The sequence below is a fragment of the Polyodon spathula genome, chromosome 23, assembly GCF_017654505.1.
Source record: "Polyodon spathula isolate WHYD16114869_AA chromosome 23, ASM1765450v1, whole genome shotgun sequence".
In the NCBI taxonomy this organism is placed as follows: domain Eukaryota; kingdom Metazoa; phylum Chordata; class Actinopteri; order Acipenseriformes; family Polyodontidae; genus Polyodon; species Polyodon spathula.
The window spans coordinates 12,981,065-12,999,655 of NC_054556.1; the positions used below are offsets into that span (position 1 = coordinate 12,981,065).

The following is an 18,591-nucleotide window of genomic DNA, read 5'->3' on the forward strand; positions in this document are numbered from 1 at the left end:
TGCTGTGAGTTACTTCTTAAATAAAACCTGAGAGAATGTTCTCACTTGAATAAATATGATGTTAAATTTTTCAATGGTTCTACACTTGTAAAAGCAATGAATCTGCCCACTTTATTGGTGTGAACACTAATTATGTTGATACTCGAATGCAATCGCCTGCAAAAATGAACAAGGATGGGGAGACAGCCAACAGCAGCAGCAGTTTGAAAGCCCTTACCTTTCCCAGCTGCAGATCTGAGATTGAACACGCGTCTATAAAAGCCTGAGCTATGACTGACAGGCACGCGTCCATGTGATCTGTCTTGTCAATGTCAAACACAAACTGGGGGTTCTTCAGGATGTTCACCCAGAAGCGCAGAGGTAAACTAAAAACAAAACGAAACATTCAATTATTCATACAGTCTTAGCTTATAATTCTCAATGCAATAATACAATCGTTTATACCTGCAAACACTTTAGCAAACATTTCTAAATCGAGGATCTCACCTATTAGTCTTCCAGATGTGTAAAGTGTCAGGGTCTGTGATTCCCCTCTTGTCGGCCTGCTCCTCAAGAAAATCAAAAAAATATTTCACAGCAAAGGGAGGCTTGTCTTCAGGGATGCTGAGGATAGCGTGAAAAAGGTCATCCAAGAACTTCTGGAGTGTCCCCTGTAACACAATATGCTTCAGCATGAGGGGGTGTACAAACAGCGCCCAAGCACATATAATCTGGAAATGTTGGGAATGTTGGATCGTTTAAGAAAATCGGAAATCTGATTGAAGAAAACCAGCACCTGCAATAAACAGACCATTTCTCCTACCAGTACTGTTACATAATGTGCTCAGATTAATTTATTTAACTGGAATTCATTGTGAAAAGCATGAAATCAGCTAGGTTTCATGTTTAATAAGGAAGCAGTTCTACCCTCTATGGTACTTAATTGAAATAAAACCATATCAATATTATCAACATCCTATAGATATGTATATATTTTTTTTCTAATACAGCTATGTTAAAACATGCAGTATGCCACACTGTTGTCCACGTTCAGAGTGTAGTGTCACCCATAAAGCAAAGCAATAGTTCTGGCTGGGAACTCACTTTAACCTCAGATCAAGTCACATAAACATCAAGCACTTTTTAGGCATTTCCAATTTCAGATTAAATCGTTAGTCAAACAGCTAGTATCTTATTTGTCCCGCGATAAATAATATGTCCAGTGATTAGCAAGGAAAGGATTTATAGCTTATCTCCATCCATTATGTCCCTTCTGTGCGCCAGAGTTCAACTCCTCCTCCCCCAGCTTCCACCTGCTTTTCTGGCTTTGCTAACTGGGAGGACTCTCCACTTATCTGCAAGCTAATTTATTGGCAGGGGGTTCCTCAAAAGGCGAGGCCAAAGAATATAGTGTAAAATATGTTTTAATGTGGTAGTGTTGTCTGTTTTAATAAATAATCTATCGCATTGGTTTCCTGCATCCATGGCCTCTTGTATCTGCGGTTGCATGACTTGTGTAGTGGTCTGCAGGTCTGTACCTTGGTGGAGAGCAGCCGTGTCAGGTAGATCTCTGGAAGAACCTTTTTCCTGTGGCTCTGCCGGTGGGATTTCTTGTTCTCCATCAGTTCATCGTTTGGAAGAACCTGATTAGAAAATGAAATAGTAAACACTAAAGGACACCCGTGTGTGACTTTGCCAGTAATTATGCCTTCTCTTTTCCCTTGGTTACACTGCACATTTACTATAGTTTTACCATGTTTTTAAATATACTTTACCATAACTCTATAATGCTTACCTATGCTTTAGAACTTTGCTATACTTTTACTATGGTCAGTGCTTATAAGGGAAAAGGACACAATTGTCACATTGACTTTTGGGCCTAAATTATAGAGTTCAAATGTATCAGAACACCACATTGCTTTTGAAGGTTTGATTTGTTGTGCATATGAAATCAAACCACTGTAACTGAACATCTTGGAAAATTGTCAAAATACACAAATTAGTGATTGTCTAATTTAATTGAAGCACAAAGTGGTCAAACATTCTCACACATGAGTGCCTATTATTTCTATAAAGGATATAAATGACAAATCTTGAGGTGTTCTAATACATTTGCACACCACTGCATATATAAAATAGAAAATCAAATTAGGGGAAGCAACAGTCCATCTTTGGAATTGTACATGAAGATACACTTGTGGGAGATTAGCTTGAACTTACCAAATGGAAATATTTTTCTGTGTCCAGGTCTTTGACTGCAAAATAAAAACTACAATAATTACAGAGGGTAGGCAATACAAATGACATGACCTAAAATGAAGAGGAAAAAAAAGGAACCACAAAGATAATCCTGTGATACCAGTACAGGAATGATCATATCACACTAACAGTTTACATTAGAGGTGAATCACAAACAGCGAACTGAATGTATTGCTAAAGATTCAGCATTAAAACTGATGCTTTTAAATACATTGTAAACAACATTAAAAACTGCTAAATGAGTCTTCCTGCTATCCAGGCATTACCGTAGTGTATTAACCATCCTCCACAACTAGTAAACACCGAGACGTAACTGAACAGCCTTAATCCAGGCACTGAAATGTTTGTCACTGAATGTATCACTTTTTTTTTTTTAGTATTTCTAAATATGAATCATCCTCCACTGATCTAAAGCAAGGTTACAGCTCGGCGACTGTCTCACACTGTCCACAGACCCTCTCTACTCCTCATGTGAATAGCTGCCAACCCAAGTTAATTACTAGCAATACGCTTTCTTCCCACTCGCTTTGGTGTATCTTTAGGATCCTTCGCCACACAATCCCCTCAGTGGACACAGTACCTCTTCCCAGGGTGTTGTCCCGCTTGTCTTTTAGGCTGATGGCAAGAGACGCTTCCTCAGGAATCTGGGGGTGTGAAAGTGGACAGCAACCATTAGTGGAAACTTGAATTACAGAACCCAAATACTCTTTTCAGGCATAACCGTATTCCCAAAGGATCTTAGTCTAATCAGGGTTCAATAGAGACGACAGCAGCTATAAACCAAAACTCATAACATATTTAGGGTTAACAAAAAAGAAGTATGACTAAACTAGTTTGCATGCCAATATATTATACATAAAAAGATACTAAAAATAAGCTTCTATGACAAATGTTTTGCCAAAACTTTTGTCAAATTATTTCCTTCAATATCAATAAATATACCACCAGTGTCATGTGACTGTGTTAAATATTAAGGTAATTACAGTGTATTCTTAAAATGAAATTACTTAGCAAGTCTAAAGAGACATTAGCAATTACTTGAAGAGAATTAAAGTAATTGAAGCTAATAAGATACATTTTCTCCGTCATGCACATCCATTCATTATATAAGTCTTAACTGTGCAGTTCTGAAAGAAACACTTCCTGGATTTTTTCACCTGTAGGGTGAAATTAACCCCACACCTTCACTTTCTTCCTTGTCTGTCATAACACATCAGTCACTTATTCTGATGACTGACACGTTTTTAGCCAGTAACATGCTTTGATTTCTGCTGGGAGGTTATGCAGAAAGACCAAGGGGATAAGGCATTAATAGACTTCCTGGAAGGCAAGGCAAGCATAGTGCATTAAGTGTAGTACCAGATGTTTGTTTTAACATGAAAATGCATGCTTGCTGTGACATGTGTTTCTTTCAAAACTGCACATTTGATACCTACTGCACGTACGGAGATTGACGTGCAAAATGCCATAAGATTTATGGCATTATTATGCGACCTACATTGAAATAAATTGGTCGATCAGGCGCACTGTTCAATAAAGCTCAGTTATCTGAAGGAGTCAGGGAAAGCCATTCCCACCTTGTAATGAAGCACTGTGTTCAGTTTCTTTCTCCCATCCTCCATAAGTGTGGTATCATCCAGATCCCGAAGAATACGGCTGTCACTGCTGGATGCAAACCACTCTGAAAACAATAGAAACAAGGGTATTTATTATCAGGGAAGGGTTGAATATAGTAGGGTTATAAAATCAGTTTGTCATCCAGCAACCCTGCAGCTTTGGAACTAAAAACCTCACCCCAGAGGACACTGAACACATGGGTGAGCCAAACGAAGGGCTGCAAGGGTCTAGAACACCACAAAAACAAAAAGCAACATTTTCACATGGACACCCTTCAACTGTTCATCCAAATACTGAGACTGTCAATTCAACAACGGGGCCAAAAATAGATTCAGCATTTTACAAAAATTCACGAAGAGACTCGCAAGCAGATTTAGTTTTTTTCAATGCCCCCTTCTTTTCATGAATTCATGGCCAATTAAGACACGCCACTGTTTAGAATAACAGCCCAGTTTTAAAGTTTATTATGTAGAAATGGTAAAAGTTCTGCTCTTCAGAGCTCTGCTTTGTGCCACTGGAAACCAGTAACAGTGCTATGACTTCTTACCCAGGTCTAAATCTTCTGCTCTCGGCCACTGCGAGAAGGGAAGGTTCTTGTAAAAAGCCTCCAGGATTTTTTCTTTGACTTGGCAGATGGTGTCTGTGTTCATGACTCTGACAGTCAGGGAGTCCATGCCAAAGCCTTGGAATGACACATTAATGTTCTGTCCGAAAGCAAAAACAGCCACATTATTTACACACTGTGCCATTTATTAATGGCTATTTTTGTTAGCTTACATTGATGGCCTTAAAATGCCTTCTAAAGTTTCACGATATTAAGGAGTCTGGGGTGGGAGGTAGGGACAAAATAGGCATTATTATTTCATTGCTGGACTAAAGCACAGTATGATCAGTTCATTTCATGTGGCTTTGATTTTATATGTACGTGTGTGATTTATTGCAGATATAGTAAGTTTGCTGCCTGTATTTAATACCATATATTTAAAATATAATCCTTTGGCAACAAAAAAACCCACACTTTTTAATTATATTGTATTACCCCTACTGTTGCTGTAGTGTGAAACTACAGTACAAGCTTTGACCACTTTAATAACCAAGATACATAACAATAAAGCAAACTCACCCATGAGACACTTTACCAAGCCTAGTTATTTAAAGACTAGTCTGTTGTGATTAATTCAACACAGTTTGATGCTGAAGAAACTGTTTTAGACAACTGAAAACCTCATTAACAGTTTTGTGAATACCATTTGTACATAATCCATCAAACAGGCTTACAAATACAGTGACACATGATTAAACACTGTACCATTAATGTAATCTAAAACAAACTGTTACCATGTTGATTACAAGCATATTTAAAAATGGTAGAAATTCTAATGGCTGGACAGCGATATAGTCTTCGCTGTAAGCTTTTTTTTTTTTTTTTTTGGCTCAGGCTTTTTGTTTTTTATCTGAAGGATTGAGACCATGTTACCAGCAATGCCAAATTCACACCATAGCCACAGAAGTTAACACATCTAGATTAGGCCTATCTAACCCTCATAGCTGTGATACCAACACAAACCAGCATTTCACATATTTAAATTTAACGGCTGTGAAAAAAAACCTGTCTTGCAAAAATACCCTGAGAACAGGGGCTCTCCAGCCAAGAGGTTATATTCAGTACAGTTCCTATTGTTATTTTTATACTGACTAAATAAGTACAACGTTAAATGATAAACAAAAAAAAAATGTGTACAATTTTATGATGATCTTGCATTGATATTTTGTCATAATTCACAGTATATTCAACAGTCTGCTGTGCTTTTCTATTCCTTCCCCTAGTATTCCTTTTTCTACTTGATTTGGATTGTCCAAGCTGTTTGCATGAATAACTGTGTAGTTCATCATGAACTGACGAGGTCTTCATTGGTACCCAATGGGTAATAATATTTGAGTTCATGCATATGAAGTCACACCCCTGAGTATAACCACATGACAAGATGTGAACACAGGCTCTCACCACGGGCTTGGCTTCAATGTTCTCACGCAGGAGCCACTCTTCATTCAGGGTGTACCTGGCCTTCCCAGTGAGGACATCAATGGATCCCTTATTGATCTGCTGCCTGATGGCACATAGCAGCAAGAAGAAGGGCTCTCCCACCTTCTCCTAGAACAAAATACACACAGCCGATTTACTCTGGAGCCTGGGAATGTGCATTGCATGTTATGAACTGTACAAGCAGTAAACTCCAAGGAAATCCATTCTAGCACTGCACTCGCCATCTGAAACACTGTTTCAAATAATTCTAAACAGGTCTATGATAGAAATCAGCCAATTGGACCGCACATTTCCACTGCTATATTTCATGGAGAAATGCAATTCATGACATCACCGTACCATTTTTAGTTTTTAATTTCCATTTCAGCACTGCTGATGTCACCTGCTTTAGAAAATCACACTTGAGGCACCTCTCGAAATTGTATTGCTGTATAAAATAGATTTTTTAGGATTGTGAGTGCTGTGTATGAGTTATAGTGGCACTAGCAGCATGTAAATAGACCTCAGCTTTCAGCCTTGGTCCATTCACTTCTAATCTTCCCTATATTACCCACATACACATAATGGACCACTGAATCACACAAGGCAGCGTATTTTACTAATTCTCTGTGTATTATCTGCTATGTATTTTTAACTTTACACAAGCACAGTGAAATATCAACATATGTTCCACTTTATTGCAACATTAGAACTGCAATAACGGTCAATAGAGTTCCACGCACAAATCACAAAACAATATTGACCAAAAAAATAAAAAAAAATAAAAACAATAACAGAAACTATGTGCTAATCGGAATACAAAGTGGAAACAAGTTAGCAACAAAACTATCAAAAAAATCATTCAGTAAAGCATACATAATGCACATATGGGGAGGTTCATAATTATGTAAAAACACACATTAAACACAAAATAAAAAGAAGTTAGTTATTCTTAAGTGGTTTGTTTCTAGCTTCTTCTCAGGGGTATTTGCACTGAAGTTGATGAATGTGGAAGCTGGTACAGAAAACCCATAGTGATGTTGGCTGTATGATGTTGCAAGACTGTGTAAGAGGTCCTGAGGGAGGGATTTGTATTTCAGTTCCACTGCCTTGTGTTATTGTAATGTGAAAAGCTCACCTTGAGGTAGCTGTACATGCAGATGGACATCCAGTTGGTAAGCATCTTCTCCACCACCGACTCGGTCCTCCTTAACATCAGCTTGGGGTTCTTGGAGGCGGATGCATCGATCAGATCCACCAGGAGCTCCTTCATGATGCTGGTGTAATACTCCAGCTTCTCATGGAGTGCAACAGTGAGGAGGGAAGCTATGTTACACCTTGGGGATCATAGGGAGACTCGCATTACAAAGGCAAACGGCCTCCTCTCGTTTGTACAGTGTTGATTTAATGAGGAATTTGCTTCCTTAAAATACTAAAATCCAGTTTGCCAAGACAGCTGTCAAGTGTTGCTTTCCCTACCTCATGGAAATGCTTGTTAATCATGTTCTACATCAACTGTAGGTTTAATACAAAAATAAGTAGCAACTGATTTACCAGGAGAAGTGCAGCGTTATGAAGGCAGACTTCCGAATTAACTTAACATATACATTACCACCAGTGCTGGGGAAGTTTCTTTTAAAACATAATGTCTTATACTTATCAGTTACAGTAACTTATTACATTAAAAAACATGTAACTAGTTACAAATAGTTTCTTCTCAGGGGTGGCCAACTCCTGTTTTGACTCAGGACTCGACTGTGTCTTCTCTGTGCCCAGTCTTATTTTGCGTGTACTCGTTTCCAGTCGCTGGACCCACCCCAACACTTGGTTGATTGAATGGAGTCACCCATCACTATGTGTAAGGTTTGATCTGCATAGCTGAAGCGCTTTCTGACTTCCACATTATGCATTAGCTGTAGTCTTTTTTTTTTTTTAAATGCGATTATATGTAACTACATTATTTGTTCATATAAAATGTCATCCATTACCACATTTTGTTAACTATCTGAAAAGGAACTGTTCCAGCAACAAGCTACTGAAGAATGTAATCAGATTACAGTACTGTCTTACATGTAATGTGTTACTCCCCAGCACTCCCGATCACTCAATTCACCACTGTTCAGAAATGTCATATTGAGTTACCTGTCTCTTACAGCAAAATCCTTCTGCTGTTCTAGTGCATGGACAAAGGTGACGAGAAAGTGCTTGTTGTTGAGCAGTGTGGAGAACAAGGCAATTCCTTCCTCCGTGTTGGGTTTCACTGGGTTAGAAGACTAGAACAGTGAAAATGTTTTTTTTTTTTTTTTTTTTTTACACTGATCAATGGAAAACAAATGAATGAAACATTTGACTTATTTGTACAATAACAAGCCCCAGACATTGGTTCCTGGCTTCTCCCAAAGCAACATCATTCTAGAGGGGTCTGCACCCAACTCATGGGGCTTGTTATAGTAAAATACTACACTGCCTGAGAGCAAGATAGAATTGAGTTCCAAGTAATGTTAGCTTCTTTCCTGCAGCCAAACACAAAAATGCAAGCTATTTTAACACTCTGAATAATCTGGACACACGTGCATATCCTACAGTTTAACAGCTCAGAATGAAACAATGCACTATGCAGGTGCTCTTTGTGATTCTATTTTAAACTCTGATGAGTCCTCTGTCTGTGTTTGTGCAGCAGCTTACCTTCCAGTCCTGCAGGAGCGGGTGGGTTTCCTGTGGGGTCACAGCAGCCTGAGGGTGGTTTTGGTAGATGGGTTGCACAAAGCTTCTCTCGTAGTCAGAGCACTGCTAAGGGGCACAACCCCCACACACACAGTTTTCACATTCAGAACATTGCAACTATGCATAATAACACTGTAACTATTTGTAAGTATGTAAATACACAGCAATTACAGATGCAACATAAAGTGTTACCATTTTTCAAACATATAACTGATTTAAAACAGCTGACGTCAAGTCTTTAGAAGTGTCTGACGAGTTAGGGAGTAGAGTTTTTGATTACATGCCCAGCATTGTTCCATTTTCTCTTCAGTCTCTTTTCTAACTGTAATACCCACCTTGGGAAAGAAAGTGCGTGTAACAAAGTGCTTGTACTCCAAGAACGGAATGCCCTGACTGCTGTTCAGCTCTTTGGTGAGGTCTGTCATGTCAGTCTGCAACTCTGCAAAACCTACAGTCCAGAGAGAAACAACGTATTACACAGAAATGCATACGTATTTACAGTACACACAAACAATGTACTAGTCAGATAAATGCATTTGTGCAACAATTCAATAGAGCATTTATTTTGCTAGAGGAAAAATACATTTCACCAGTGTTTTTAATTTGGAAAGAAACTTAACAACTCTTGTCAGTGCTTTAAATGTGTTGGTAAAACCTGACAAATCTGATCACAAGCTGCAGCAGCACATCCTCTGCTCCATAGGTTTCGAAACTGTGTTACTCCCCCGCTTCCTTAAAACTGTTCTAGACAAAGCAACGCACATTCTGTTGAAACAGTGATGGCATGAAAAGGAAGCTTTTCTTGTTAGTGTTTCACTTAAAGAGCAACTTGGCATGGGTATGAAATAGCAGTTATCTTAATTCATGAATTCTTCTGGTTGCTAAGATTTATTTTGTATCATGTCTGTTTCCACATCCTATGGACTCAGAAGCTTAAATCACCCCACTTGCCTCAATAGAATTTACAGAATCTCGTCTGACTTCCAAGTACATCAGTTTCATCAGAGTGGACCTATTCAATTGTTCCCCTGAGACATTTAGCCGCTAGTGTAAGTAAGGAATACCCCAAGCTCTATTTCTTACTGAAATATCTGTGTTGTTCATATTCCCAATTGTTTTTATATTTTTATTCACACATCATAAGTAAATCAACTACATGATTACTTTTTTTCAACTTTTACTTGGGAACGTTCAGCAGGAGAAAGATCATTTTTCTTCCAACAGTGCTACTGTTTTGATTGAAATGAGTGAGGTATTGTGGGAACAGAAAACCAGCATTGTTGCAGGAGGGAGCGTGATCTGGATACACTGCGATCCTAGGAAGAGCATTTATTTTCTACTGGCGAACACTGCCTACAGTAAATGCTGAAAAATGTATTGCCCAGTTGATTTATGACCAATTAAAAAATTCAAGAGTTGGCAATATGTTTCAAAATATAACACTGCAATACGAACAACATGGGACACAGCATGTGTCTACAGGCAGAGTGTTGCAGAGGGACAGATTCGTGGTTACACTCTGGGTTACCAGATGTATGTGGAGGACAGACATGATTGTATGAGATATATTGAGTCCACAGGGGTGTTAAAATGTCATCAGAATGCGATGCCATACACAGTCAATGATGCAAAACATTCTGGAACCTTTGCTTAATCTCTGGAGTTCTTACCTTTGCGGATTTCGTCACGAATCTGAGATTCCATCTCTTCCATCTGAAGTAAGGTCTTCTGCCAGTATCGTTCTGCTCTGCGACTTTTAGTACAAAAGACCCCCAAAGCTAAAAAGTAACAAAAATAAAGAGGAATAACTTGGGATTTCAGTAATCCTACGGTTTGAAGTTGCATTTTTTCAAGCACTGGAGATATTTCAGTTGCGTGGTGTTTGAACTTTAGACCAAGAGAGAGATGCAGAAAGGTTCCTGCATTTGAGACAGGTTTATGACACATTCTACAGAGAGGTAGTCCAAGGAACACCCAGTTAGCCAAGCCTTACCATGGTCTCAGGATATTGTTCACTTACCCACTGTACAGACCAGTAGTAATATGCTGCATACGACTATGGACACAATGATAGCCATCTCGTTGCCTCCCAGGTGCACCCTCGCGATCTCCTCTTTGAAATTCCCAACCTGCACCTAAATGACACAGAGAATGTTCCTTTAAAGAAAAAGCCACTGCCATCCTACTGCTGGGTGGATTGCAAGAAGCTAAGGATGGACAAAGATTTGGTTAATGGATAAACAGCATAATATGAATAATGGCAAATCAATAAGTTTAACTGCTTTTAGTCAAATTCACTCTTAAATGTAATTATTTACTCTATTCTTTATTTTGCTCTTATTTGAATATGATGTTATTTTCAACTGATTTTACTGTACTTTATAAACGCTCTTATTTGTAATGTGATATTGTGTAATGTGATATTGTGCAATGCGATATTTTGTAACAACTATAAGTTGCTCTGGATAAGGGCGCCTGCTACTAAATAGATAAATAAACAAACAAATAAAAATAATAATAAAATAATAATAATAATAATAATAATAATAATAATAATAATAATAATAATAAGTAAACAGTTTGAATAGAAGAAACAGAAGGGAGGATTGAATGCTTCATATGATATTTAATTAATATGCATTTGAATATATATACAGAAGCTATAAAAAAATGACTCATCTGTGCCCAAATGTTGGAATTTCTCAACCCTTTTAAAAGCTGTCTTTTATAACTCCTATTTTTAAATTTCACAAAACTAGAGGTGTTCCAGAACCTCTTGCAGTGTTTATAAGAAATGTTGCTTTACCTTTGCTGTATGCCGTACTGTCCATATGGCAGCAATGTTTTTTTAAAAAAAAAAAACATATTTCTGATTCTTTTAATATTTTATAGGTAAATCAAGTACGGAATTACTTTTTTTCAACTTTGTGAATGTTCACCAGAAGATCCATTTTGTGCCAAATATCACTCCTGCAACAGTGCTGTTGTTCCGATTGGAATGAGTGGTGTATTGTGGGAAAAGAAAACCAGCATTGTTGCAAGGGGGAGCATGTTCTGGATACACTGCGATCCCAAGATCATTTATGTTCTCCCCAGAGTAAATGCTGAGAAATGTATTGCCCAAGATGTATGACCAAACAATGAAACTGAGTTAGAATATGTTTAAAAACATAACGCTGAGAGACGGACAACATGGGACACGGCAAATGTCAAACAATGTGTTTGTTCTATGCTATATAATATTAGTAGGTGTTTTTGTCCTAATTCCAGTCACCTAACTGAAAAGAAAAAGATGGTGAACTGATTTTCTTAAATAAACAACATTCCAGTCCATTAACATAACGTACAACGGTCACTGACTGACTTTACTGTAAGTAAAGTCAACTAAAGATAACAAACACTAAACGCATATTTCATTTACATGAAACTGCGTGTTTTCATAAAGCCGATATTATTGTTTTTATGCACTAAATCAAAGGTCTAAAACTAAACTGGTTAATTAATCATGAAAACCACTTTGTGGAAACATTGTCTACTTACATGCTTTTAAAATTAAGATTAAGGACTGCTTCCTTAAATCTCTTTACTACAACCTGACCCAGAAATGACCAAACCAGAAATAAAGAACTCACAAAGTCTTTTTCTTGTGCATGTTTATAAGAGTTTGGTGGCTTCCTCTAATCAAGTTGAGAGTGTATTTCTCACATACTCTTCGTTGTGTTGAGTCTTTTATGCAAACACATCTGTGCATATAGAACAAGTGGTGTTTTATATGTTTAGCATACTTTGTCATTGAGATTCTCAGTGTGAGATTTACATTCTCAGTGAAACTGTGTGTAGTTGCTGTGTATAGGTTCCAACAGGGACGTGATTTATAATTCATTTTAGTGTTGTAGCTTGACGACTTGAAGTAGTTAGTTTGGATAACCTAGTCTTTTTGAAGTTTTGAATGGATGAGTTAAATGTAGAACACACATTTTTGTCAGTACTCATGTTTTTGTATCATGTCAATGTAATTTCTCCAGAAAGAGGACTTGTGAGATTTTAATTTTAAGTTTTAATTGCATCAAAATTGTAAGCACATTATGAATGCAAAATTCTCTCTAGGTCAAGAATACATTGCATTATTATTATTATTATTATTATTATTATTATTATTATTATTATTATTATTATTATTATTATTATTATTGTTATTATTATTTTACATGGGTAATTATAATTTTCCTATACACTTCAGTGTTACAGTCTTATTATACACGGTGGTGGTGCGAGAACCGTGTATAATAAGATTGCATGTGAATAATAAGGTTGATGATATAACTGCTAACCTCAATTTTTAAAAGCAAGTTCTACCTCCAGTACAAGAACACGTCAATACCAAAACAAACAACACCTGCAGATTTAAAGTTTTATCTGCAGAAGACAGGGAGAAATCTGTTGAACAGCAGGATAACACAAGCACTCAAATAAACTGCCTTGATAGATTTCTGTGGCTTCCGACAAATACTCCCTGCTTTAATCATATGATGTTCTTTTGAAATGCAGGTTCTGTCTTGTTAAACACCTGATCTTAAAAGGCTCTGTCTTGTCTGCAATGTTTTCAGTCTATCCCAGCTTCCTCTACTGTTCCTCTCACCCCCTCATTCTTTATGAACTCTTTCTGTACAAACCCCTGTGTTTCCAGTCTATGATTGTTCTGCTGCTCACTTTCTTTCTCCACTCTGCTCTGGTGAGTTCTTTTCAGTTATGGTTCAGGTTCTGCACTCCCCACTCATTCTATTCTTTGTGTTAAATGGCTTCACCACCGTGATCACTGCTCTGATCACAGCTTTGACAATCTCTTTGTTTGGCTTGGATTTGACTTTCTCTAAAGCGTGACTGTTTTTTTTTTTCTCAGAGAGAGCTGTGGGAATCTTGTTCTATAGTCTATTATCTTTTATCTTGTCAACAGACTTGCTGATTTGCAAACTGGAGCCACAGGTGTGCTCAATATCCTCAATGGTTTCCATTTTAAAGAGTCAGCTGTCTTCTTTTTTTTTAATCTCTGTATTTGTTCATTCCCAGTGTTTCAGTCACATTTGCCAAGCATTTTTTAAACCCTATTTTCTCCCCAGTTTAGATGTTTAATTAGCCTCCCCCACTGCAGCGATTCCCCACACAGCTCAGGTGAACTGAACATCAGTGGGCATCCACCAATCCTGTGACCAAGCCAACTGCCTCTTTACACCCAGGAGCTATGCAGCGGATGCCAGTGAGTTGCTAACCACTGGAGGACAAAGGCAGATGTCTGCTTCTTTTTTGCCTCCTTCTGGAATCCACAGTGAAAACAGAGACGTTTGCACAGCCAAGTTGCTCCCCTGCGCTCCCCTTACTGTATGACTGATGCATCCATGCTTTTACCAGATGAGTCACTCGGGGACTCCTTGCTATACAGTTGTGTACGTTTCCCTTTCAGGACCAAGCACTTTTCAGTGAGATGCTCCCCCAGGACCAGGCGTTTTTTGGCTATAGTTGACTCTATTCTTATAAAAATTCACATAAAATCTATTTTTTACAATAGTGTTTTGGACATGGTGTCATTTTTTTCAGCACACTCCATGGAGCATTTTAAAGTACTCCAGAAACCATAAAAACTTTGCTTTTATTCAACTATGAATTCTGCTTAAAGATACATGTCTAAAGTGTTATTCTGTGACCCAAGGGACTTTACAATACTTTTGTTAAAAAATATTGATGTTTGGGCAAAATTACAGGACATTGTTTCACTTTGTAAGCAATAATGGACACTACTTTCGATTTATTTTCTCAAAATAAATATTTATAAATAAAATAATAGTTATTCGTTCCAATATTATCAGTAATAAAGAAAAAAAGAAACGTACCTGATACATTTAGTTCATGAAGTAGTATCTGCTTATATCCACTTGTTTCAAAATGAAATGATTTTTTTAACACTATGTTAACACGATCCCAGTCCTTAAAGGGTTAGGTATTAAGAATTCCATTCTACTATGGGAGAATTTTACTGTCTGTGTAAAATTCCAAACGCAATTACTGGAGTTAATTTCACTGTATATTATGTATTATGCATTTCTCTATTTGAAGTATAATGGATTTTCTTGTATTTACTGCATCTTGTAAAGCGCTTTGTGATGGTGTTCCACTATGAAAGGCGCTATATAAAATAAAGATTGATTGATTGAGTGTATCAATAGCTCTAAACACTGCCTGACTTTAAATACTGCCACCATCTGAATATGTCAGCTGTCTTTAAAATAATTCTACAGACAAAAAAGCACTAATCTACTCATATTAAATATGTTGGCATTCATAACCTTGGTACGTACTGTTTTAAATATATTGAATAAATCCCATCACTTCAATTGTATTTAAATTAACTTAATAACAGAAAGCAAGTTTAAACTGCAAACATCAGAAGATAATAACACAAATAAAACTACTACATTCTGTAATCTACTATTCCTTGACTTCTTTATCCAAGAACAAAGAAGAATTGGGGTGTACATAACTGAAGACTTACAGATCTTATAAAGACTTGACAAAGGTAACCCTGACCAAAACTTTAAACACAGCACAGAAACCATGACCAGAAATGAAGTGCAGATAGAATTAGGATAGAGGGAAGGAGTCACCTCTTCACACAAAGAGTGGTGAGGGTAATGGATGGGTTACCTAGTTGTTTAGGCACAATCACTGGGATCCTTTAAGACGCAATTTTTGGGATCAGTCATGGTGACCATGCTGTCGTAACACTACACCACAAGCATAACTGGAAAGGAATACAAGATACAGCCTAAAACAAAAAACGTTCTTGTGCTATGGATATTGGCAGTGTGGGGAGGAATATCCCTGGGGTATCACAGAGGCCAAAGACACACATTCCAGCCATAACTTCTCCCGAGAGAGCTTTTTACCAAGGATGTTAAACAGCAGACTGACAGAAAAATCACAGTAAAGCAGGGCAGACTAGTCAGTGCTGTTAAAAACCTTGCGATGGTCAGCATTGTTTTTGCGATGGTCAGCATTGGTAATTTCACAAGTTCTCAGCTGATCAGTCCAGTTAAAAGAAAGCATTTCCAGAATATAAAACTTACTAAGTTTTTAGGCAGGAAATCCAAAGCACAAGTACCGGTTATATTAATTTCTTACTCTACAAGCCTACATTACCGGCAAGTTACCATTAACCTATAAGGTCACTAGACTATTAACTCAGTCTTGCTGTGCTTTCAAATTACCACCTCACTCCCCAATAACCACCACCTCACTCCCAGCCTCGTCCAGAGGGAGGGGGGAGTATACAATGCTCCTCTGCCTAATATTTTTTGTTCACGGGTTGAACACGTCACACAGATTTATTATTTTATTGTTTTTTTAAGCAGGTTGCACCGGGATGCTAAAGGATGAGGCTGCACTCCAACTATTTTTACTCATTATTTTTCTTCACCCGTTGTTGGGTTCAATGTTTTCGGAAATCTATAAGATGTTGTACTATAATAAAAGTGGTTATTGGTTATGACTGAAAAGCCAGTCCATTCAAATTCCATTTCCTTGTAGAAGTCCAGGGTCAGTGAAAAAATATTCTACTTGCTGGGTAGCCATTAAAACCAGAAATATGTGTTGAATAATGTGGTCATGAGCAAATCAGCAGGGAGGATTGTATTTCAATGAAGCACATGTGTACTGTTCAATGTTCAGTATCTTAAGTCACATCAGTGACTCAAGCCAAGATAAGCAAGAGAAAGCTATCGACCCCCATCCCCTTAGTAATGTCAGTTACAGAACTGTTCAGTGTTTGAAATTGTTTGGGTTTATAAGCGAGTAGGGTGGGTCAGTTAGCCTTTATTGTATCTTGTTTTGTATATCACAAATAGGTCCTTTAATTCTCAGTATTCTGTATGCAAGTGATGACATCACTCAGAGCAGGAACCCTCCATTTAGAAGTGGCTCAGAAATCCACCCTATGAGTAATAGACCCAGTATGGCTTTGCTACATAATGATATTTATACAACTCTGGGGCTGAAAACAGTGCTACATTAGATATTTCAACAAGCTATTTCACAACCTGTGCTGTACACTGCCCACATTGTGCTAGACAACTGTTTCATCCTGAGGCAGGTTGTGGCTTCTTTGAACAACAAACTGAAAGTGCCAAGGCTGCCTCTCTGGAGTGTTGGTATTAACACGCAGTGTGTCCTTTTAAATTATATTTCTTAATAAAAACTTAGAATTGCAGTTACTTCCTTCTTCATGTAAATATATTAAACACCCTGTTGATTTTCATATGGAAAAACTGCTAACTCAGACTGGAGCTGCTGAATTGTGTCTTGTAACATATCTCGTTATTCTGTGTTAGAATTTTCCCATATCAAGCTTAATATGGTGTGCTTTTTGCTATATCCTTATCTTAGAAAACTCAAACATAAATTTGGAGGTGCAGTATATACAGTAAGAAGAACCTACGTCAAGTTCAGTGTACAGGTGTAGACACTCCTTAGCGTTTACCTCAGAGTTAGAATCTATGTGTAAAATTGTTTTATTTTTATTTTATATGAAAAGGAGGATGGCGCTGCAGGTTATGGCAATTTATAAACTTGTATTTTTTGTATACAACTGTAAGTTTCCCTGGATAATGGAGTCTGCTTAAAAATAAATAATAATAATAATCATAATAATAAACAGGTCCTAAATCTATCCAAAAATAATTTAAAAACATAATAAACAACAACAACGTATCTTATTAAAATATTCCACTGTTTCTTATGCCCACCCCTTCAGAATGTCAGTAGTCTGCTGGGTCACCATGCTGCACTGACACAGTAACCCCCCTGCCTGCAGTCTGCTGGGTCACCATGCTGCACTGACACAGTAACCCCCCTGCCTGCAGTCTGCTGGGTCACCATGCTGCACTGACACAGTAACCCCCCTGCCTGTAGTCTGCTGGGTCACCATGCTGCACTGACACAGTAACCCCCCTGCCTGCAGTCTGCTGGGTCACCATGCTGCACTGACACAGTAACCCCCCTGCCTGCAGTCTGCTGGGTCACCATGCTGCACTGACACAGTAACCCCCCTGCCTGCAGTCTGCTGGGTCACCATGCTGCACTGACACAGTAACCCCCCTGCCTGCAGTCTGCTGGGTCACCATGCTGCACTGACACAGTAACCCCCCTGCCTGCAGTCTGCTGGGTCACCATGCTGCACTGACACAGTAACCCCCCTGCCTGCAGTCTGCTGGGTCACCATGCTGCACTGACACAGTAACCCCCCTGCCTGCAGTCTGCTGGGTCACCATGCTGCACTGACACAGTAACCCCCCTGCCTGCAGTCTGCTGGGTCACCATGCTGCACTGACACAGTAACCCCCCTGCCTGCAGTCTGCTGGGTCACCATGCTGCACTGACACAGTAACCCCCCTGCCTGCAGTCTGCTGGGTCACCATGCTGCACTGACACAGTAACCCCCCTGCCTGCAGTCTGCTGGGTCACCATGCTGCACTGACACAGTAACCCCCCTGCCTGCAGTCTGCTGGGTCACCATGCTGCACTGACACAGTAACCCCCCTGCCTGCAGTCTGCTGGGTCACCATGCTGCACTGACACAGTAACCCCCCTGCCTGCAGTCTGCTGGGTCACCATGCTGCACTGACACAGTAACCCCCCTGCCTGCAGTCTGCTGGGTCACCATGCTGCACTGACACAGTAACCCCCCTGCCTGCAGTCTGCTGGGTCACCATGCTGCACTGACACAGTAACCCCCCTGCCTGCAGTCTGCTGGGTCACCATGCTGCACTGACACAGTAACCCCCCTGCCTGCAGTCTGCTGGGTCACCATGCTGCACTGACACAGTAACCCCCCTGCCTGCAGTCTGCTGGGTCACCATGCTGCACTGACACAGTAACCCCCCTGCCTGCAGTCTGCTGGGTCACCATGCTGCACTGACACAGTAACCCCCCTGCCTGCAGTC

At 38.9% G+C, this 18,591-nt stretch overlaps 1 protein-coding gene across 2 annotated transcripts in view; it reads right to left on the reverse strand.

The window, feature by feature from the left end:
- Window positions 1–18,591, reverse strand: part of LOC121297955 (plexin-D1-like) — a 51,896-nt gene that overhangs the window by 4,188 nt on the left and 29,117 nt on the right. Inside the window, exons 20-33 of one of the 2 annotated variants that reach the window (XM_041224591.1) lie at window positions 10,623–10,737; window positions 10,273–10,380; window positions 8,938–9,050; window positions 8,564–8,665; window positions 8,021–8,151; window positions 7,017–7,215; window positions 5,861–6,007; window positions 4,403–4,559; window positions 3,816–3,919; window positions 2,819–2,882; window positions 2,200–2,234; window positions 1,518–1,622; window positions 487–650; window positions 218–365 (exon numbers count right to left, since the gene is read on the reverse strand). In XM_041224591.1, the coding sequence (XP_041080525.1) occupies window positions 218–365; window positions 487–650; window positions 1,518–1,622; window positions 2,200–2,234; window positions 2,819–2,882; window positions 3,816–3,919; window positions 4,403–4,559; window positions 5,861–6,007; window positions 7,017–7,215; window positions 8,021–8,151; window positions 8,564–8,665; window positions 8,938–9,050; window positions 10,273–10,380; window positions 10,623–10,737 (1,692 nt within the window). Of the gene's footprint in view, window positions 1–217; window positions 366–486; window positions 651–1,517; window positions 1,623–2,199; window positions 2,235–2,818; window positions 2,883–3,815; window positions 3,920–4,402; window positions 4,560–5,860; window positions 6,008–7,016; window positions 7,216–8,020; window positions 8,152–8,563; window positions 8,669–8,937; window positions 9,051–10,272; window positions 10,381–10,622; window positions 10,738–18,591 lie in introns of both variants that reach the window. The other variant, XM_041224590.1, reaches the window with a different exon arrangement.